The sequence below is a fragment of the Brassica rapa genome, chromosome A01, assembly GCF_000309985.2.
Source record: "Brassica rapa cultivar Chiifu-401-42 chromosome A01, CAAS_Brap_v3.01, whole genome shotgun sequence".
NCBI lineage: Eukaryota > Viridiplantae > Streptophyta > Magnoliopsida > Brassicales > Brassicaceae > Brassica > Brassica rapa.
In genome coordinates, this window is record NC_024795.2 from 28,141,214 (window position 1) to 28,164,788 (window position 23,575).

At 32.8% G+C, this 23,575-nt stretch overlaps 4 protein-coding genes across 5 annotated transcripts; all 4 read right to left on the minus strand.

The window, feature by feature from the left end:
* Window positions 1-79: 79 nt before the first annotated feature.
* LOC103849984 lies at window positions 80-6,273 on the minus strand. 2 transcript variants are annotated; one of them, XM_033291042.1, is made up of 9 exons: window positions 6,050-6,273; window positions 4,827-5,189; window positions 4,582-4,738; window positions 4,190-4,502; window positions 4,043-4,115; window positions 3,875-3,965; window positions 3,715-3,794; window positions 3,343-3,633; window positions 80-171 (listed from the first exon to the last, which is right to left on the minus strand). In XM_033291042.1, exons 1-8 carry the CDS (start codon window positions 6,134-6,136, stop codon window positions 3,499-3,501), a joined length of 1,299 nt encoding a protein of 432 aa, XP_033146933.1. In that variant the 5' UTR covers window positions 6,137-6,273; the 3' UTR covers window positions 80-171; window positions 3,343-3,498. The 2 variants fall into 2 exon arrangements, with proteins under 2 accessions (XP_033146933.1, XP_018510723.1); XM_018655207.2 differs by having other exon boundaries at window positions 4,582-4,741.
* On the minus strand, window positions 208-3,456 carry LOC103850017. Its single transcript, XM_018655204.2, has 2 exons — window positions 3,430-3,456; window positions 208-3,342 (listed from the first exon to the last, which is right to left on the minus strand). The coding sequence occupies exons 1-2, from the start codon at window positions 3,454-3,456 to the stop codon at window positions 208-210; spliced, it is 3,162 nt and encodes a 1,053-aa protein (XP_018510720.2).
* LOC103850018 (probable protein phosphatase 2C 35) lies at window positions 4,826-18,413 on the minus strand. The gene is given in 4 exon segments (XM_033291496.1): window positions 4,826-5,960; window positions 6,050-8,086; window positions 17,704-18,081; window positions 18,083-18,413. Coding segments are annotated over 3 exon segments (735 nt in total). The 5' UTR covers window positions 18,302-18,413; the 3' UTR covers window positions 4,826-5,960; window positions 6,050-7,948.
* LOC103849985 lies at window positions 8,432-10,830 on the minus strand. Its single transcript, XM_033291351.1, has 4 exons — window positions 9,721-10,830; window positions 9,484-9,651; window positions 9,218-9,413; window positions 8,432-8,948 (listed from the first exon to the last, which is right to left on the minus strand). Exons 1-4 carry the CDS (start codon window positions 10,060-10,062, stop codon window positions 8,725-8,727), a joined length of 930 nt encoding a protein of 309 aa, XP_033147242.1. The 5' UTR covers window positions 10,063-10,830; the 3' UTR covers window positions 8,432-8,724.
* Window positions 18,414-23,575: the final 5,162 nt, after the last annotated feature.

Sequence of the window (23,575 nt, forward strand, 5' to 3'; positions counted from 1 at the left end):
TGGAAGTTGGGTTTATTACAAGCAGTTGTTCTAAAAATCGATTTAGGGAGCAAATCGGATTTAAACGAAACGATTTTTCTGGATCAATTTTGAACATTGATTTGAAGCAACTCTTTTCACCTGATACACGAATTTCTCTTTTACAAATTATCATCGTCCCCTAAATAAAAACTTTTTTTTTTTGTCACGAAATTAACTTCATTCATACTAAACTGGTGGGGGCATTAATTCATCCCCAACCACTTCTTGTTCATACAAGGCCAGAGCCCTCTTGGCAATAGAATCTGCTTCCCCGTTTCTTTCCCGTGGAATCCAAACAAAAACAACAACATCAAAAGCAACAGCTAAATATCGAATGTCTTCCACAATACCATAGAGTTCGAGTGGTGGTTCTTTGCTATTTATGGCCTTAACCAGCTGAGCTGAATCCGCTTCAAATCTCACACTTGTTACTCCCTTGCTGCGACAAAAACTCACCGCTTCTCTCAGAGCTAAACCCTCTGCTACCAAGGGCGAGGAGATAAAGCTAGAGCCTCTTCCTCCTCGGTCACACTGGTCTCGACTCCTCATGCTCCATCCTAGCCCCGCCCTCCTGCTATTGTTCGACCAGGCAGCGTCCGATCTCATCACCACCTCCGTTTGGGCCTCTTGGATCTGGTGAGTTACATGTAGTCCCTTCTCTACCAGTTCCTGAGCTTTCTCCCACTCTCTAGCTGCAACAATAGCCTGTGATAACGTGTCCGCTGGATTCCCAGCAAAATTTTCAAACACGAATTTGTTACGGCTTTTCCAGAGCGACCACATAATCCATGGTACTAGCGGGGTAAAGGTAATTCCCGTTGGGGGAAGAGTCTTCTGTGCTTGTAATGTCGTCCAATCCTCTCTCAAATCTGTCAATCCGCTAATATCAAAGCCACCTTCAAGTGGGGAAAGATTCCACACGTCTCGGGCAAACTGGCAATGGAACAAGAGGTGATTGACAGATTCTGAGATTCCACAGCGTTTACATTTTGGGTCGACATTTAAGTGACGCTCCTGAAGCCTTACTCCCACCGGTATTATACCTTTGAGGCTTTTCCAAGTAAACATCTTTACCTTCGGTGCTAGCTTCAGGTTCCACACTGTCTTCTTCCAATCAAAATTCATGATCGCTTCCCCTTCTAGTATCTCTTCTGTCATCTCTGCCATGGCTACAAGATAGCCTGATTTTACGGAGTATTGTCCTAAACTAGTTCCCAACCATCTCAGGACGTCCGGAGCTCCGTTCTTACTCGTCTGTAGGCATAGAATGCGCTCCTCTTCGAATGGTAGTATCTGTTGGATTCTTGCTCTGTCCCATTCACCTGACCCTGGTAGTATTAAGTCCTTCACTAGTAGGTTAGCCGAGGTCTCCGTTGCGGGTCCCATAGGCCTGATTGGCGAGTCGAGGCTTAGCCATTGATCTTCCCATATGTTTATACTGTTCCCATCCCCTATTACCCAGCCAAGGTTTTTATTCAATAGGTCTCTCCCCGCAAGTATACTGTGCCAACCATGTGAGGCTGAGCTTGGAGAGGAACATGCCAGGAAGTTCCCATCGGGACAGTACTTGCTTAGGAGGGTTCTGCCAAGCAGTCCGTGCGGCTTCTCCAGTAAGCGCCAGCTGATTTTTGCTAGGTAGGCCTCGTTGAAAGCCTGGATATCTCTAACTCCCAGTCCACCGTTACTCTTTGGAAGCGTTAGTTTCGGCCAGGAGATCCAGGCCATTTTACGCTTCCCGGTTCGATCATCCCACCAGAAGCGTTTTAACGCTGTCTCGATACGCTGACACAGGGACACGGGCAATTTAAAACATGACATCGCGTGAGACGGGATTGGGGTGAGTACGCTCTGCAGCATCACCAACTTCCCTGCAGGCGAGAGGAACCTAGTGGACCAGCCCTCTGCTTTTTGCTTGATCCTTTCTATTATAGATGTAAAGAGATCTCTCTTACGTCTTCCGAAGTGTTCCGGCAAGCCGAGATATTTTCCTACCCCTCCTTCATTCTGGATCTGAAGCTCAGAGTGAACTCGCTGCTTAAGCTCCCTTGGCGCCTTCCGGGAGAAGGTGATGGATGACTTCTCCTTGTTTATCGACTGCCCGGACGCCTTCTCGTATCTGCTCAGTATAGCTTTCAGTTCCTCTGTTGATCCTTTATCCGCATTTAGGAAGAACATTGTGTCGTCCGCAAAGAGGAGATGGTTGATTCGGGGACTCCCCCGAGCAACTTTAAAGCCTCGCATGCGCCCTTCCACTTGTGCTTTGCTACAAAGTCCCGAGAGCACTTCACTACATAGTATGAATATGTAGGGTGATAGGGGGTCGCCTTGGCGAATCCCTCGGCTCGGTGTGACCTTTCCTCTAGGCGAACCGTTGATGAGGAAAGAGTATGTAACTGTTGAGATACACTGCATGATCAAACCAATCCAAAGATGGTGAAATCCGAGCCTCTCAAGCACCGTGGAAATAAAATCCCATTCTAAGCGGTCGTATGCCTTGCTCATATCCGTCTTTACCGCCAATGATACTCTCTTAGCCGCTTTTGATGTCTTCAAAGTATGAAGCACTTCATGAGTGATGAGAATGTTATCTCCTATAGCTCTGCCGGGGACGAATGCAGATTGATTTTCCGAGATAATCTTCTCGAGCAGCGGTTGCAGCCGTCTTTGTAGGATCTTGGAGTAGATCTTATAATAGACGTTACATAAGGCGATCGGTCTATAATCAGACACTCTTTGTGGGGTCTTTATCTTCGGTATCAGACAGACATGTGTACCGTTGATCCCTTTTGGGATAGTCCCTGTCCTGAATGCTTCTTGTATCTCAACTACCAGATCCGGTCCAACTTCTGCCCAGTGAGCCTGATAGAAACTTGCAGAGAAACCGTCTGGCCCCGGCGCTTTTTCTGCATTTACTGCAAATAATGCTTCCTTAATCTCCGCAGCCGTAGGTATCGCGATTAAAACCTCATTATCCTCTTGCGTGATCAGAGGTTGCAACGCATATCGGACTGTATCCGCACAGTCACCCTTCACTGATGTGAACATCATCTTGTAGTACTCCACCACAGTCTTAGCAATGTCTTCCTCCTTGTAGACCATATTCCCATCCGTATCTTCTAGGACTGTAAACGCGTTAGCCCTTTTCCTGTTCTTTGTGGCAGCATGGAAAAAACCAGAGTTTCTATCCCCTAATTGCAGCCAAAGCAGACGACTCCTTTGCTTCCAAAAGGCTTCCTCTGCTCTGTAGGCCTCATTCAGTGCGGTATTAATCTCTCTTATCAAGGTCGAATCATTAAGGGGGCTGGTAAGGGCGTCTTCTAACTAAAAATACAAAAGGGGCACAAGAAAGGAACATGACTAACAGACTCGAAGAAGAGTGGTTATATATATTTACATTTTACAAGTCACAACACCTTCACCTTCTTCTTCTTCCATGGTACAAACTCAACGAACAAAGAAGCCACAGGAAAAGAGATGTCAGACTGGATTTGAGTTCTGAGCAACACGTACACGCCAAGCGAAATAATAAAGGTACAAAGAGTTTAAGCACACAGCTATCCCAAAACCAAGAATCCCTGCGAAAAGTATAGCATATATCGCAGGTAGTCTCACCTGAAACATAAGAGTGTTTTTGATTTAGTATTCAAATGCAGCAAAACTGTTTTTTAAGTGAGAGACTATGTTGCTGCTTACTATAGTATATAGTAGATGAACCAAGATTCCCACAAGCGCAAACTCAAGTGCTGCATATGTCCATATGTACTCTCTAATAGCTGCAGAGTCATTTTGTAATTACATGTGTGTTAAAAGTTTGTCGGCTAACAAAGGAAAGAGATAGGGTGGTTGTGTTTACCAAGGACACTGGCGAAAACGGATGCTAAGAAGCCCAACGTTAATGAAAATGGTCCTGCTATGTAGACAGCTTTAGAGGCCAAGTCCCTAATCTACAAAAGAAACATATAACAATCTTGTTAATATCTTTAAGTATCAACTAAAATAAATAATTTATCTTGGTGGCTACCAGTAATTGCTCGAGGAAGAAGAAGTAACAGACACTGCTGATCAGAACCAGCACCACAAACTCTTGCCAAGCACTGCAACCAAACCATTCAATTTCTCAGTAGACTGGTGAATATAAAGAAGAATCTATAGAAGTTAAAAGAGGTACCTAGCGGTTTGTGTTTGCATATTCTGTTGGCCGCGACCACGTCTGTTGTTTGTTTGATTAGCTGTGGGCACACGAAGCAGTGTAACCGGTAAGTTCTGGACTTCTTGTCTACAAACGTCACAGGTTCTTGTCCCCTTTGTACTAAACCACTTAATGGCACACGCTTCATGAACAAGCCTGAGATCACCTTTGCAGCTGCACTCCATTTTCAGAGTGTTGCCTTCTTCCAACACGTCTAGACAGATTCTGCACACAGCTTCTTCTTCCGGAATCTCTTCATCGGTTTCTTCCGTAGGAACTGGAGAGGTTTGATCTGCTAATGAAAGAGTAGTAAACACTATCAGCAGCGTAAAATGCCAAAACTCAAACATTTAGATGACAAAAACATGTACCTGCATTTGCCTCAGAGGAAACATGAGCTTTGTGGTTGTCAAAAGAAATGGATCTCACAATCACTATGTTCCTCCCAGGCATGGACAAGGATCTTGTAACTGATGGATAAGTTGAATCTTTCTGTAACAAAATACAATCTTCTTTTTCTCCTTTTTCCTGCTAATATGTTGACAAGAACAGAAACTCCTTTTAGCAAATTTAATATCTAATGCACATTGTAACTGTAAGATGGCAAATAACTCACGTTAGGCGGTTCAGCTGGCACAGGAGACAGCTTTGAGGCATGTCTTGTTGGAAGGGATAAGCATCTTTTCCAGTACGGAGAAGTTGTTGAACCGGCAGTAATAATAGTCTTTTTGGGTGTTTCCATAAGATTGGGAGAGAGTAGAGAGCTTCTCTCGCTTTCAGGATGAGGGACTACAGCTTTCTTTTTGAAGCTTAGGTTACGCAAGATTCCTCTTGGTGAGGGTGAACTAACGCTTTTGAATGAGCTCGTGGACTTCAGTGAACTCTTTGGTCTAGATGGTATTGAAAGATCCAAGTGGGTTCCACTCTGTAGAGAGCTAGACACATCTTCAGTAGATTCTTCTTTCACCTGATGCTCAGCCTATATAAGTAGTAAGTCATTAAATTAATATGTTTGCGCGCGGTAATTGTGAACTCTCGGAAGAATCGATGACTGCATCAAAGATGCACTAGTTAGTACACCTGCAAATTCTGAATTGGCTAGTTGTAAATAGCCCCAGGACTATGGAATAAAGGATTATCCCGGACCTACACCGAGGTATTGACGGTGATTCTCAAATAATACATGTCAAAGTTCAGGCCTTTCTCATGCACAATAAAAAACTGAAAATGATTACAACATCTTCTCATAAAAAGAGATACTCAACATTTTCAATTTCTACCAATCACATATTAGTCCTTTCAGAACTCTAGATCAATGATACTTGGAACTAATAAAAAAACATAAGCTTGCTTTCCTTTACTTGAGTCTCTAAAAGATACCAACTTTGCAATGGTACACAAATGCAAAGCTAAATGGCTAAAGGACTAACATGTCAACAGGTTTGAACTTCTCATTTCACATTTATTCCGTATAAAACAATTACAAATGGCTAAGTTTTGTAATGAAAACATAAACAAATCAAAAAAGGAGAAATGCCTACTAAGTGAATTAAACAAATCAAATCCAGATTCCAGAGGAAGAGACAACAAAGATGTCAGAAAAATCAGAAAGAGAGAACAAAGATGTCACCTTTACCTTATAACCTACAAACCCATCAATAACAAAAGTTTAAAAGAAATGTTTTCTAGCGATTCTTCATCCACATAAGGCGCATGGTATGAGGAAAAGCTTTTAAATTTACCTTATAATCTACAAACCCAGAATAATTAAACCTTATAAGGTTTTAAAGGGAAGAGACAAACATTTTTTTTTGTTTTTTGTTTGGAGACAAAGCACACCTGAGGAGGAGATGAGGAAGAAGAACCTCCCACGATTATAGCAATCTCGGGTTGTTGAGCTGCCTGATCTTGTTGCTTCATCGTCATCGTACCAAAACTAAACCGGTGATATAAATTAGTACTGTTTGTAATCAAAGCTGCTCGACAAATATTCTGAGCAGAGAGATGAGAATCAAACTATTTAATGAAATTATTTGAGGTTTCTTTTTATACAATTGAATCCACGACTGACATTATACGTTGCCACTCACACTCCTTTATTTACTCTGCTTTGCTTTCCTATTATCCAGTTTAAATTATTATTTATTCTAATTATGTGATTTTGGAAATGATGTGTTGTATTGGTTTTTTAAAGTTTTACCAAAAAGTCTACATTTGAAAATTAAAAATTATCACCTTTGAAGATAGGTTGATGAACTTTATAAGTGCTACTATGTATTTTAAAATTTTAATATGCATAAAACTATAAACTATTCCAATTTCCAAATAACATACAAGTCACTCACGATGGTCTTTAAATATTCGCGTCTTTAATACCTCACTAAATTTTCTTTGTATAAACTACTATATCCTCATGTAATGTATTAAACCACGTGTTACAATGATACCCTCGAATGAAAATAACAAAGGTATAGTTTGGTGGGGGTTTGAGAAAAGCTTGGATAGGTTTTGGTTTAGCTTTAAGTGTTGGCAAATGTTCATTTAATTTAGGCTAATGAAAAGAGAACACTAAATCAGTTCTTATATGTTACCACAATACTTGACACATCTTTTAAAATCAACACACTTGATCGAATTTAAATTTTTGCAACTAGTCTTGAACAATTGTCATAGAATATGATTTTGGAACCGAGAGAATATAATTTAATATTATGTGTATAAAATATAAATAAAACAAAAAGATAGTGAAAAATATAATAATTAAAAAATTAGGTTTAGGATGTGGAGATTATGGTTTAGAATTTAAGATTTATTATATAAAATTTAAATAATAAATTCAAAAATGTATTTTAAAAAATTAAAAAAAAATAAGAAAAATATAAGAAAAAATCAGAGAAAAATCTGAAAAAAATTCAAAAAAACTTTTATATTGTTCTTTTTAAAAAAAAATTCTAATGAAACAAGAATATGTTTATGGTTATAATTATGGTTTATTTCATCAAGCTGAAATCAATAATCAGTCATAATTTTTTGTGTTGTTAGAATAATTTTTTTAGGTGAACAAAAAATTCTTCAAAATTAGATTTATGAATTTTCCCCTTTACCATTAACGTAAGAGAACAATACTGATGAGCATTAAAATTGTATATTCAAGCACGAAAATTGTATAGAAAAACATTTATAATAACATATGCGATATAAAATTTATTTGTTTGTGTCTTTGTCAATATTTATTTAGTTGTTTTATCTGTATACTTTCAGCTTTAATCTTGGACTAATAGAATAGCAAATATCTCAAATTAACCCTCACAATAGATTCTAATGTCATGTTTTCAAACAATTTTCATTTATAACAGTAGCAAAATGTATTTCAGTTTTAATAATATATATGAGATGGGTTATGTCATGACATTATTTGAGAATGTCAGAGATGTGTGAAAGAAGCTCATACACATGATATAAATAACCTGTCTAAAATGTACAATGATAATTGTGATATAAATAACCTGGCATGATACAATGTCAGAGATGTGTGAAAGAAGCTCATACACATGACATTATTGCTCTCTCTTAGTAGCCAGAGATATTTGAAAGAAGCTCATACACATGATATAAAGAGAGAGCATTACTTTCACTTGCTATATATGATGAATATGTGACATAGTAAGAGTATACAACAGAAAAACAAACAAAGGGGGAAAATAGGAATACCGAATAATGCCATCATCATGATCATTATCATTCATTAGACAGGTTTTTTATCTGTAGAATGATAATTGTGATATCATCAGTCCTATTCTCATGCTCCAACCACAGTTTATATGATTCCGCTGCAGCTGCTGCACATCCATCTCTCGGATCAGCATATCTCCCCACCTGCAAACACACACACACTTCTCAATCACTCTATAGACAAGAGTTGTGTCATAATTACAATACCTTCTGATTTTGGACTTGGCCTACAAAGGATGGCATGATAATCCCTTTGCCAAAACTTCCTCTCTACTTTAGCTTGATACTCCACAAGATCTCCATTGTCAATCTCTCTAGCCATAAACGTGATGTATGACTTGAACCCATTCACCTTGCTCAGATTAGCCCTCACAATAGATTCTAATGTTAGTTTGGATCCCTCCTACACCAAAAACAAATTGTCGATCAAATATTGGTAAGTTGTCTCACATGTCTAATTAAGATATGAGTTAATTATATACCTTCATCTCATTGTATTTGTTCAGGGCCACATCTACCATGTTTTCCATGTACTGGCGACCCGTAAGCCCGGTAGGATATAATTGATTATCAAGATCAACAGGAGAAAAGTAACGAAGTCGTCCCGGGTAGACTTCTCCATCAACAAAGAAACCCTGAGAGTGAGCACACAAGCATTTGACTTTGGATATACAGATTAACAAATTTTAATTTAGCCCAACAGAAAAATCACCATATATCCAATCCAAATTCAAAGTTATTGTATGGTTGATTCATAAAATCAATCAAATATATGTTCATTTTTATAAGTAGAATCTACAAAGTACCTTATTCTTGTACATCTGAGGTCTATATAGACGCATTTTTTCAATTTCTTCCTCTGAGGGAGCTGTCTTCGTTGGGGGTTTGAAATCGGTTCCCTCGTCGAAACTATCCACATCCCATGCTTGTTCACTTTCACGACTGGACTCATCACTAGACTCCCCATCGGTGGTAGAATCCGAGTACTCAACATCCATCGGCTCTTCTTCAAGATAGAAAAAAAATAAATAATATAGCTATTTTAACAAAGCAGAAAGATGAACAAACTTCTTAAGACGTTTGGTTCAAGTCAGTAACACAGAAGTTTAAATTGACGTTCGTGGGTTCTAAAATATGCAACAAAAACAGAAACATTAAGTGACACAGTACATATATAACACACAAGTGTTTGTGGGTTCCAACACAACATTACAAAATAAAAACAATCAAAAACGATGCTTAATGAAGAACCATATGCTAAGAGTGTATGTATACCTTTGGGTTCTGGAGTTGGCCTGCAAAAGATGACATGAGTTTTCTTTTGCCAAATTCTCTTGTCTGTTTTTGCCTGGTACTCTACAAGTAGATCACCATTTGAAGACTCTCTGGCCATAAAGGTAATGTAGCATTTGAGCCCACACGCCAAATCAATGATAGACCTCACAATAGATTCACATGTCACCGTTAACCCCTACAAGAGAAGTCTACACCCAGCATTAGGAAAAAATTAATTCTAAAGTGAAAATTGATATAAAGCCAACCTTGATCTTGTTGTATCTTTCCAGGGCCAAATCAACCATGCTTTTCATGTACTCACGGCCAGTAAGTCCATTAGCACCACTGTATTCAAATGGTTCATCGAGATCGATGGGGAAGAGTTGTCTGTAGAGTAGGCTCCCCGGGTAGCTATCTATATCAACGTCGAATCCCTGAGAAAACCACCAGCAATGATCATGATCATCAAGTTTATCAAAGTTACACACTATCAAGAGACAAACCTTGCTCTTGTACATGGAAGATCTGTACCGATGCATCTTCTGACCTATCTCATCGTTGGGATCAAGATTCCTTCTAGGTCTGTAGTCGAATCCATCGTCGAAACTATCCACTTCCCATTCTTGGCCTTCCTCGCGGCTGGACGCGTCGCTTTCCTCGCATTTCTCCTCCTGTTCTTCGTTAACGTCGCCTACACCACCCTCTTCGACATCATCGGAAGAATCCAGTAGAGAGCCGCCATTCGCCTTAGGCATCCCTGTAGCCGTAGGCCGTGTCTCCTTGCCGAGCTCCATGGGGTTCGTGACGTTCGTTATCATCGAAGTGCGTTGAATAGATTCAGACATCAACAACTTCTGAATTAACCCTAGGACGTAAGGCAAAAGGTTACTACAAATCAACAATGGGTTAATCTCTTGTATAGAGATTTTTATAATTATAAATTAATATTGTAAATATCCTTTATTAGTTTTAAGATTTTGTATGTAGTCAAAATGGCTCTTTATAAAAGATAACATAAATAAGAAAAAAAATTCCAGATCTTTTAGATCTTCTCCCTTTTCTTTTCTGGTACAAATCCAATGAATTCTTATCAGGATTTATCAATAATCTCCACAAAACTAATAAAGCAAAAAATGTTTCAAACCTCTTTGACCATCATCATATATTAGTACGAGATACAACTATGCATTAAAACAATATTGTCATATTTTTTAAAATTTTGTCAATATTTATGTGTTAACCTCCTATAAAAATATTGTATTTTTGGTAAATACTAAATACTTTATATACTGAAGCCTATAATCTTTAGTGTTGTTTTAAATTTTTAATCACATTCTAAATTTGTATTAATGTATTTTAAGCTCTTTTTCATGGTATGTGAGAATTATTATAATTTTTTTTATCAATTATGATGATCATGATCATCAAGTTTTTATCAAAGTTACACACGATCAATAAAGAAACGTTTTCAAGCGATTCTTCATCCACATAAGGCGCATGGTATGATGAAAAGCTATAAGATTTACCTAATAATCTACAAACCCAGAATAATTAAACCTTATAAGGTTTTAAAGGGAAGAGACAAAGATTTTTTTTGTTTTTGTTTGGAGACAAAGCACACCTGAGGAGGAGATGAGGAAGATGAACCCCCCACGATTATAGCAATCTCGGGTTGTTGAGCTGCCTGATCTTGTTGCTTCATCGTCATCGTACCAATACTAAACCGGTGATATAAATTATTGTTTGTAATCAAAGCTGCTCGACATGTACTCTGCGAGAGAGAAGAGAATCAAAGTATTTAATGAAATTATTTGAGTTTTCTTTTTATACAATTGAATCCACGACTGACATTATACGTTGCCACTCACACTCCTTTATTTACTCTGCTTTGCTTTCCTATTACCCAATTTTAATTAAAACTAGGTGTTTTGTCCGGGTCTAATAGTTTACTAATATTTATTATTAAGTGCATTGTGGTTTTTGATTATCAGTTATTTCTATTTTCTAAATAAATAATAATTTAGAAAATATAATTAAGTTAAAATTATTTAGATTGAGTTATAACATCAATCAAAACAATAGTAATAAAATTTTGTATTTCTATTTTAATTAATATTTTATCTTTAAAGTTATTATTTTTCAATAATATGACAAACATATTATTTAGACAATGATGTTTTTAGATACTTAAAATTACCAAAACCACTAAATATTCCTCCTAGTTATTTAGAATTTTGTTTCTACTTGATAAATATATATTCACAAGTTTATCATACTAAAAGAAAATTATTATATTTTGGATAACAACACAATATACATGAATTATTTTCTTTTTAATTTTATGAGAATTTTTAATTATAACTAACTTATGATCAATTATATGAAGTTATAAATAACAAAATTAATTTATTCATCAAGAGCAACTTAAGAACAACTTAAAATAAAACATGGTGTTTTACCTTTAACAAAAAAAACATATTTCAGAAAGGAAGAATAAATGTTACTATTTTATTACCTTTACCTTTAATCGAATTATTAGTTTTATTTTCTCAATCTTTCTTTAATTTAATTCTAAGCGTGTAAGTTTTTGTTTTATTAAGTTCCAAGTGTCACTTTATCCATGTGTTAGCAAATACCATATATAGAATTAACGTTTTGATAAATGTACTTTCAGATAATGATCATTGACATATAATAATAATTATTAAGTTAGACGATGGAGAAGTTAATATATTATAGATTTTTTGAAATTATATAGTATATAAATAATTATATATAAATTATTTATCTTATAATTCATTAAGGATATAAGCGATATTAACCGCTCTAACTTTTAACGTGAGAGCTCGATTCCAAAAACTTACTTCGCAAATAATAGTATAGACTAGATATCGATCCGCGCAACCGTATAGATTTTTGTTATCAATTTTAAATTAGTATATATTATAATATATATGTGTCTATCAATTTTTTTTTTAAACATAATAAATTTACGGTATATTTTTTCCGTTGAATAGATTGTTTCAAACTTTCACATGTATTTGTAAATTTTTCTATATATATAGTTTTGGATTATTATTTCATTATTAAAATCGTAACTATATATATAAAGATTAGCAAAATATTCTTTTATTGTCATATTCAAAATATTGTAAAATTTCATAAATTTAGAAAGTTTTTATTAATATGCATAAAACTATAAACTATTCCAATTTCCAAATAACATACAAGTCACTCACGATGGTCTTTAAATATTCGCGTCTTTAATACCTCACTAAATTTTCTTTGTATAAACTACTACTAGGTTAAGATCCGCGTCTTGCGCGGGATGAATATTGAATATAAATTATTTTAAGTATTATATTTTTTTACATATTATGAAATAATAAATATATATTGAATAATTAAAAATTTAGTAACTATTACATATATAATTAAATTGGTACAAATACTTAAATAAATTTTATTTATCCAGACAAACACTTTTTCTATTTTATATGTTATAAAATTAAGTTTAAATGATATTAACATAGATATATAGTACATTTTTAATATTGACATCTGTTAAAAAATATTTTATACTCATATTATTTTTGATCGTTTGTATTTTTTTATAACAAAAATTTTAAAACAATGATAACAATAAAAAATTTATGGGATGTTTAATAGTTTTAATAATTTATAATTTTAAAAACATTCAATACAAAGTTTAAAATCTAATTATTAAGTTGTTAATAATTGTTCAAAATGTTTATAAAAAATTTCAAATCAAATTCGAAATTAAAATACTTATGTGTTTTATATGGTATATAATTTATTTTAAAAAAATATTAATATGCATATATATAATATTATTAAATGAGACTTCCTACTTATGTAATTTCATAATCATTTGTACTTGTTATAACATAAATTTTAAACCATGGATCACAAAAATTTTAGTGGGAGATTTTTAACAATTTTAGTCATTTATATTCATTTTTTAAAATTCAAAATATAACATATACGAAAAAATCTAAAATTTTATTATATAGTTAATGTGGTTGTTTAATTTATTTTAAAATGAATTAAAAATGATAGAGAATAGACTGATTTTTATCAAATCTTTATTATTCAAAATCATTAATTGTCATATATACTTTAGTCACATTAGGTAATTCCGTGATTTTTATTTAAGGAAACAATGAAGAACATTTATGATTAATTTATGGTTAGTTTAATAAAAAGCTTATTATATATTTTTATATGGACCAACATATTTTTCTAAGGATTTTAAGAATGATTGTGGTGATGACATGTGGCTACAAAAATATGTTGTAATGTTTCTCTTTTAATATATAGGGGATATCCTCATGTAATGTATTAAACCACGTGTTACAATGATACTCTCGAATGAAAATAACAAAGGTCTAGTTTGGTGGGGGGTTTGAGAAAAGCTTGGATAGGTTTTGGTTTAACTTTAAGTGTTGGCAAATGTTCATTTAATTTAGGCTAATGAAAAGAGAACACTAAATCAGTTCTTATATGTTACCACAATACTTGACACATCTTTTAAAATCAACACACTTGATCGAATTTAAAGTTTTGCAACTAGTCTTGAACAATTGTCATAGAATATGATTTTGGAACCGAGAGAATATAATTTAATAAAATGCGTAAATATAAATAAAATAAAATGCTATTGAGAAAGATAATAGCTAAAAAAAAATTATCACAAAAAAGCAAAAGATATTTATATCTATAAAGGAATCTTCAGGTTTAGATTTTAAGAATGATTAAGTTTAGGATGTGGGATTATGGCTTAGAATTTAAGATTTTCTTATATAAAATTTTAAATACAAATTTTAAAATACTTTTTGAAATTTTTTTTTTTGATTAACCTGGGGGTATCCCAAGCCCATGGAGAGGCCCAGACTAATTCCCAAGGGGAGGTGCAGTCCACGGATAGACCCTCTCTCCGGGTATTCAAATGGGCCCTAAAGCATGGGTCCATATCCGTGTTGGATGACCAGGATAATTGTGACTTAGTTTCGCGCAGCAGGTGGATCGAACCTGAAACATGTTGGTGTCTCAGCCCCGTCTCCTTACCACTCGACCACAATCACCCGGTCTACTTTTTGAAAATTTGAAAAAAAAATCAGGAAAAAAAAGGAAAAAATCGGGGAAAAATCAGAAAATTTGAAAAAAAAAACTCTTTTATTGTTTCGTTCAAACAATTTTCTAATGAAACAAGAATGTGTGTCTATGGTTATTATTATGGTTTAAGTTATTTATGTGCGTATCAAAAGAATTCTTCAATTTTGTTAGTCTGATACACGAAGTTCACTATTCCCTTCAATATTTCTCTAGATAATTCTAGTATATCTTTTACAATTACTTTCAAAAGGAGAAAATCAATTCAGTGGTCTAGCGGAAGACAAAAACATTTAAAAGAGTAATATTTTCCTAAGTAAATTATTATTATTAACTAATGGATGGTTCATATCTTTTGCATGCAACTTTCGTTCCATGAGCCACTTTTATTTGCTTTAGGATTTTAACTTTCTTCTTCCTCATTTTCTTTCTATGCTTGTTCTTTTGGGTCTACTAATTTAAGCAAAAGAAAAATGCCTTTGTTTTTTTTTATTTCTCTGGACTGATGTGGATGCTACTTCAAAGTGTTGGCAAGTTTTTCTTGGTCTTTTATCCTCATTGTTTTGTTTTTCTTCCCAAAATTTGTGTGGAATCAAGAAATTGACTTTAATGTTTGTTTGGGCCATTTGTATTTGCTTTAGGGTTTTGACTAGCTTCTTCTTCTGATCGCTTCTCTTTTCATTATTCATTACCTTTCTGCTTGTTTCTTTCGTTCTTTCGGATTTATTATTATTATTATTATCTAATCAAAACAAATGTTTTTCATCTGACTTAGATGTTTTAGTAAGTTTATAATTTCTTAGGTTTTTATCATATCTTTTGTTGTTGTGAGAACCATTTTCTTGACTTTGCTATATCATATTTATTTAGCAGTAACCAGTGAAGAGATTGGAGCTCGCACTGCACACCAGAGAAGAGCTCACTTTTTGTGCATTCTCTTTTTGCAGCAAAATGATGAAAAAACACAAAAAGTGATTTGGGTGTTTCATCCCAAAGAAGATGCCCACATAATTTTTATTGAAGACGAATTGAACACTGCTCATGTTGGTATAATCATAGAAATCGATGAAGAATTCAGATTTACTATGTGAGGTACAGTGAAAAAATGTTAATTTGTACAATGTAAAACTAATGTTTATTGCTTATTAGTTATTTATCCTGATTTTTTTAGTTGTTGTTTAGGAGATTTACAAAGTGAGGCTAACAATACCCAACAAGAAAAGTGTAATACTCAAGCATACATCCAGAACAGGTTAGCCTGATTGATATTCAGAGTAAAGGTGTACAACCCATTAATTGGTAAAAGCCCAACTTTTGATGTTGTGCTTGAACTTTTCAAATAAAAAATGTATATTTAGAGTTTCTTTCTATTTTTTTATTTGTGTTCTCAATATACCACGTTAACAAGCACACACTAGCAAGGTGTATGCTTAAAACCATCAATTAGGTTCAATTGTGACTAAAACGCAAACTTACTTTTACTGAGTGTTTCCCTTTGAGCTTCATTTTAACTTCAAATCCGATTAAACTGGCGAATAGTTTTTACCTTAAACTAAGTCTAATTAGAAAATAAGACAAAATTTAAACATATAAAGGCGTATCCTATTTCGGAATACGTTTCTCTGTTCATAATGTCTTATAAGCTTAGTAGAACATCGATCTGATTCAAAAAATCAAAACAAACTCAATTACCATAATAATTTAATAACTATCTAACCTAAGATTAGAAAAATGCATCCATTAGCCAATAATTACAATATCATACCTTTTGATTTCTGACTTGGCTTACAAAGGATAGCATGATGTTCCCTTTGCCAAAACTTCCTCTCTATTTTAGCTTGACACTTTACAAGATCTCAATTGTCAATCTCTATAGCCACAAACGTGATGTATGACTTGTACACATTCACCTTACTCAGATTATCCCTCACAACAGATTCAAATGTCACATTGGATCCCTAAACAAAAACAAATTATCGATCAAATACTGGTCAATTGACTCACATGTTTAAAATCATATACCTTCTTCTCATTGCATTTATCTAGAAGCACATCCATCTTGTTTTCCATATAATGGCAACCTGGAAGCCCGGTATGATATAATTCCTCATCAAGATCAACCGAAGAAAAGTAAGTAATTCTTTGGGGTAGACTTCTCCATTCACAAAGAAACTCTGAGCACAAAAGATAACAAAAAAAAAAGTTTTATGATCTTTTACCTCTTCTTCAGAGATCTTATTCTCTTTATGGTACAAATCCAATGAAATCTTATCAAGATGTATCAATAATCTCCACAAAGCTGATAAAATACATTTTTATTAGCATTGTGCCATTATCATCGACTTCGGTTCATCAGGGTATCAGCCCAACTTACCAATTGGTCCATTATAAACGACTTCGGTTCACCAGGATATCAGCCCTACTTACCAGTTGGTTCATTCAAATCAGGCCAATGACATTTGCATAACCGGATTTAAATCGAGGACTACATAGGCAAAGATAACATATGCATTGCAAACCAATCATTTTTTTTTTGTCAATTTCTTTGATCAACAGCTTTGTTTTGTCGATTTCTTGTTTCTGATAAATTGTTTGTAACGTCTCTTGTTCTTGAATCAGTTAGCTTTTGTTCTCTACCAATGGACTCTCTATTTCAATTGGGACTATAAATGGGATCGTTTTACTTCTAGGTTAAGCGATAATTACATTTCTAGAAGGAATCTGGACTCAAAATGCATACATATACTAAAAGGTCATCTTATGTACTCAGATTAAATCATTTAACACATCAAGTCAAGGTACAACATTCAGCAGCCAGCCGATAGTTATTATCTGTTTTCAGCTCATGTTGTGTCTGTCTCTCAGTAACTATATATAAAGAGAGAGCATTCGTTTCACTTGCTATATATGATGAATTTGTGACATACTAAGAGTATACAACAACAAACAAACAAAGGGGGCAAATACGAATACTGAATCATGCCATCATCATGATCATCATCATTCATTAGACAGGTTTTTGATCTGTACAATGATAATTGTGATATCATCAGTCCTATTCTCATGCTCCAACCACAGTTTGTATGATTCCACTGTCGCTGCTGCGCAACCATCTCTCGGATCAGCATATCTCCCCACCTGCGAACACACACACACACACACACACACACACACACACACACACACACACACACACACACACACACACACACACACACACACACACACACACACACACACACACACACACACACACACACACACACACACACACACACACACACACACACACACACAACACAGACATAAGAGACCGTCAAAGGAGTTGTGTCTTTATGTCTTTATATAATTACCATATCAACAACAGCTTGGCTTGGAAGAAACTCAAAGATCCCATCACTCACAACAACAAAGAACAAATGATTCGGCGAAAGATGAACCATAGACACTTCAGGCTCCGCGGTAACACCAATCCCCTCAGCTGTACAATCACCAACGCTTCTCGTGAACGCTGTCCCAGGATACATCCCGTTCTGTACCCAAAGCCTAGGTGGGTCACCTCCTTCGCTCTCTTCGTTAGCCCATGTTTGAATATTAGGATCTTTCAACCGTTCAACTTGATCAACAGTCATCACTCTTGCTCTACACGCTTTCACCCTCTCACACTCATCTTCCCTAAAAGGCGTCTGATCATAAGACAAATCCTCTGCTAGAACCCTGTTCCTGTACTTTAACAGCGAGTACAGCGCGAGTGGTGCAACTCATGGAATCATCGATCTCGCTCTCGTGCAACTCATCGTTGACCCTCAAGAAAGCAGACTTGTAAGCCTTCTCGGGATCATGAACCAGAGCAGGGCTTTGTATACTGAAACCTATAAAATATTGAGTTTTTGGTAAATACTTTATATACTGAAGTCTAATCTTTAATGTTGTTTTAAAATTTCTAACCATATTCTACATATATTCTACATTTGTATTAATGTATGCTAAACTATTTTTCATGGTAAGTGAGCGTAGTTCAATTGTTTTTATAATTTAATTTAGTAAAACTTCATAAATTTTCTAAATTAGGGGACTAACCATTATAAAATCACTATTATCTAGAGAAATGGAGACAAAAAATGTTCCAAACTTCTTTGACCATCATCATATATTAGTACAAGATGCAACTGTGAAATAAGAAAATATTGTCATATTTTTTGAAATTTTGTCAATATCTGTGTACCCCTACGAAAATATTGAGTTTTTGGTAAATACTTTATATGCTGAAGCTTATAATCTTTAGTGTTGTTTTAAAATTTCTAACCAAATTCTACATTTGTATTAATGTACTTTAAGCTCTTTTTCATGGTATATGTGAATCATTATAATTTTTTATCAATTAATTTAGTAAAACTTCATAATACTCCATAAATCGATGGAACAACCACTATAAAATCACTATTTTCTTGAAAAACGGAGACAACAAAGGCTTCAAACCTCTTTGAACATCATCATATCTTAGTGCATGATGCAACTATGCATTAAAACAATATTGTCATATTTTTTGAAATTTTCTCAAAATCCATGTGTTAACCACCCCTTACGAAAATATTGAGTTTTTGGTAAATGTTTTATATACTGAAACCTATAGTTTTAATGTTGTTTTAAAATTTATAACCACATTCTACATTTGTATTAATGTATTTTAAGCTCTTTTTCATGGTATATGGGAATGGTTACAATTTGTTTATCAATTAATTTACTAAAACTTCATAATACTCCATAAATCGATGGAATAACCACTATAAAATCACTATTTTCTTGAAAAACGAAGACAACAACGGCTCCAAACCTATTTGAAAATCATCATATGTTAGTGTAGGATGAAACTATGCATTAAAAAAATATTGTCGTATTTTTTTTGAAATTTTCTCAAAATCTATGTGTTAACCCCTAAAAAAATATAGAGTTTTTGTTAAATACTTTATATACCGAAGCCTATAATCTTTAGTGTTGTTTTAAAATTTCTCACCATATTCTACATTTTTATTAATATATGTTAAAATCTTTTTCATGGTAAATAAGCATAGTTAAATTGTTTTTATAATTTAATTTAGTAAAACTTCATATATTCCCTAAATTAGGGAACTAACCATTATAAAATCGCTATTATCTAGAGAAATGGAGGCAAACAATTTTCAAACCTCTTTCACCATCATAATATATTAGTACAAGATGCAACTACGCATTAAAACAATATTGTGATATTTTTTGAAATTTTGTCAATATCTATTTGCTAACACACCCCTACGAAAATATTGAGTTTTTGGTAAATATTTTATATATTGAAGCCTATAATATTTAGTGTTGTTTTCAAGTTTCTAACCACATTCTACATTTGTATTAATGTATTTTAATCTCTTTTTGATGGTATATGAGAATCGTTATAATCTTTTTATCAATTAATTTAGTAAAACTTTATAATATTCCCTAAATCGATGGAATAACTATTTTCTTGAAAAATGGAGACAACAAAGGCTCCTAACCTCTTTGAACATCATCATATGATAGTGCAGGATGCAACTATGAATTAAAAAAATATTATCATATTTTTTGAAATTTTCTTAAAATCCATGTGTTAACCCCTACGAAAATATTGAGTTTATGGTAAATGTTTTATATACTGAAGCCTATAATATTTAGTGTTGTTTTAAAATTTCTAACAACATTCTAAATTTGCATTAATGTATGCTAAACTCTTTTTCATGGTATAGTTAAATTGTTTTTATAATTTAATTTAGTAAAACTTCATATATTCCCTAAATTAGGGAACTAACCATTATAAAATTGCTATTATCTAGAGAAAAGGAAACAAAAACTGTTCCAAACCTCTTTGACCATCATTATATATTAGTACATGATGCAACTATGCATTAAAAAAATATTGTCATATTTTTTGAAATTTTGTCAATATCTATGTGTTAACAACCCCCTACAAAAATATTGAGTTTTTGGTAAATGTTTTATATACTGAAGCTTATAATCTTTAGTATTGTTTTAAAAATTTTAACTACATTCTACATTTGTATTAATGTATTTTAAGCTCTTTTTGATTGTATATGGGAATCGTTATAGTTTTTTAATCAATTAATTTAGTAAAACTTCATAATAGTTACTAAATCGATGGAATAACCACTATAAAATCAGTATTTTCTTGAAAAACGGAGACAATAAAGGCTCCAAACCTCTTTGAAACATCATCATATGTTAGTGCAGGATGAAACTATGCATTAAAACAATATTGTCATATTTTTTGAAATTTTCTTAAAATCTATATGTTAACCACCCCTTACAAAAATATTGAGTTTTTGGTAAATGTTATATATATCGAAGCCTATAATCTTTAGTGCTGTTTTAAAATTTCTAAACACATTCTACATTTGTATTAATGTATTTAAAGCTCTTTTTGATGGTATATGGGAATCGTTATAATTTTTTTTATAAATTAATTTAGTAAAACTTCATAATAGTTACTAAATCGATGGAATAACCACTATAAAATCACTATATTCTTGAAAAAACGGAGACAACAAAGTCTCTTAACTTCTTTGAACATCATTATATGTTAGTGCAAGATGCAACTATGCATTAAAACAATATTGTCATATTTTTTGAAATTTTCTCAAAATCCATGTGTTTAACCCCTACGAAAATATTGAGGTTTTTGTAAATGTTTAATATACTGAAGTCTATAATCTTTAGTGTTGTTTTAAAATTTCTAACCACATTCTACATTTGTATTAATGTATTGGAAGCATTTTGCATGGTATAAATATGAGAATCGTTATAACTTTTTTTATCAATTAATATAGTAAAACCTCTTTATATTCCCTAAATCGATGGAATAACCACTATAAAATTACTATTTTCTTGAAAATCGGGGACAACAAAGTCTTCTAACCTCTTTGAACATCATCATAAGTTAGTGCATGATGCAACTATGCATTAAAACAACATTGTCATATTTTTTGAAATTTTCTCAAAATCCATTTGTTTTGGTAAATGTTTTATATACTGAAGCCTATAATCTTTAGTGTTGTTTTAAAATTCCTAACCACATAATGTATTTGAAGCTCTTTTTCATGGTATATGGGAATCTTTATAATTTTTTTATCAATTAATTTAGTAAAACTTCATAATACTCTCTAAATCGATGGAATAACCACTATAAAATCATTTTTTCTTGAAAAACGAAGACAACAAAGGCTCCAAACCTCTTTGAAAATCATCATATGTTAGTGTAGGATGCAACTGTGCATTAAAACAATATTGTTGTATTTTTTGAATTTTTCTCAAAATCTATGTGTTAACCCCTACAAAAATATTGAGTTTTTGGTAAATACTTTATATACCGAAGCCTATAATCTTTAGTGTTGTTTTAAAATTTCTCACCATATTCAACATTCGTATTAATATATGCTAAACTCTTTTTCATGGTAAATGAGCATAGTTAAATTGTTTTTATCATTTAGTTTACTAAAACTTCATATACTCCCTAAATTATGGGACTAACCATTTTAAAATCGCTATTATCTAGAGAAATGAAGACAAAGAATGTTCCAAACCTCTTTGACCATCATCATATATTAGTACATGATGTAACTACGCATTAAAACAATATTTTCATATTTTATGAAATTTTGTCAATATCAATGTGCTAACACCCTACGAAAATATTGACTTTTTGGTAAATACTTTATATATTGAAGCTTATAATATTTAGTGTTGTTTTAAAATTTCTAACCATATTCTACATTTGTATTAATGTATTTTAAGCTCCTTTTTATGGTATATGAGAATCATTATAATTGTTTTATCAATTAATTTAGTAAAACTTCATAATATTCCCTAAATCGATTGAATAACTATTTTCTTGAAAAACGGAGACAATAAAGGCTCCTAACCTATTTGAACATCATCATATGTTAGTGCAGGATGCAACTATGCATTAAAAATATATTATAATATTTTTTGAAATTTTCTCAAAATCCATGTGTCTATGAAAATATTGAGTTTTTGGTAAATGTTTTATATAGTGAAGCCTATAATCTTTAGTGTTGTTTTAAAATTTCTAACCACATTCTATATTTGCATTAATGTATGCTAAACTCTTTTTCATGGTATAGTTAAATTGTTTGTATAATTTAATTTAGTAAAACTTCATATATTCCCTAAATTAGGGAACTAACCATTATAAAATCGCTATTTTCTAGAGAAAAGGAAATAAAAACTGTTCCAAACCTCTTTGACCATCATTATATATTAATACAGGATGCAACTATGCATTAAAACAATATTGTCATATTTTTTGAAATTTTGTCAATATCTATATGTTAACAACCCCTTACAAAAATATTGAGTTTTTGGTAAATGTTTTTTATACCGAAGCCTATAATCTTTAGTGTTGTTTTAAAATTTCTAACCACATTCTACATTTGTATTAATGTATTTTAAGCTCTTTTTGATGGTATATGGGAATCGTTATAATTTGTTTTATCAATTAATTTAGTAAAACTTCATAATAGTTACTAAATCGATGGAATAACCACTATAAAATCAGTATTTTCTTGAAAAACGGAGACAATAAAGGCTCCAAACCTCTTTGAAACATCATCATATATTAGTGCAAGATACAACTATGTATTAAAACAATATGGTCATATTTTAAAAAAATTTCTCAAAATCTTTTTGTTAACCACCCCCTACAAAAATATTGAGTTTTTGGTAAATGTTTTATATACCGAAACCTATAATATTTAGTGTTGTTTTAAAATTTCTAAACACATTCTACATTTGTATTAATGTATTTAAAGCTCTTTGTGGTGGTATATGGGAATCGTTATAATTTTTTTATAAATTAATTTAGTAAAACTTCATAATAGTTACTAAATCGATGGAATAACCACTATAAAATCACTTTTTCTTAAAAAACGGAGACAACAAAGGCTCCAAACCTCTTTGAACATAATCATATGTTAGAGCAGGATGCAACTATGCATTAAAACAATATTTTCATATTTTTTGAAATTTTACTCAAAAACCATGTGTACCCCTACGAAAATATTGAGTTTTTGAAAAATGTTTTATATACTGAAGCCTATAATCTTTACTGTTGTTTTAAAATTTCAAACCACATACTACATTTGTATTAATGTATTTTAAGTTTTTTTTCATGGTATATGG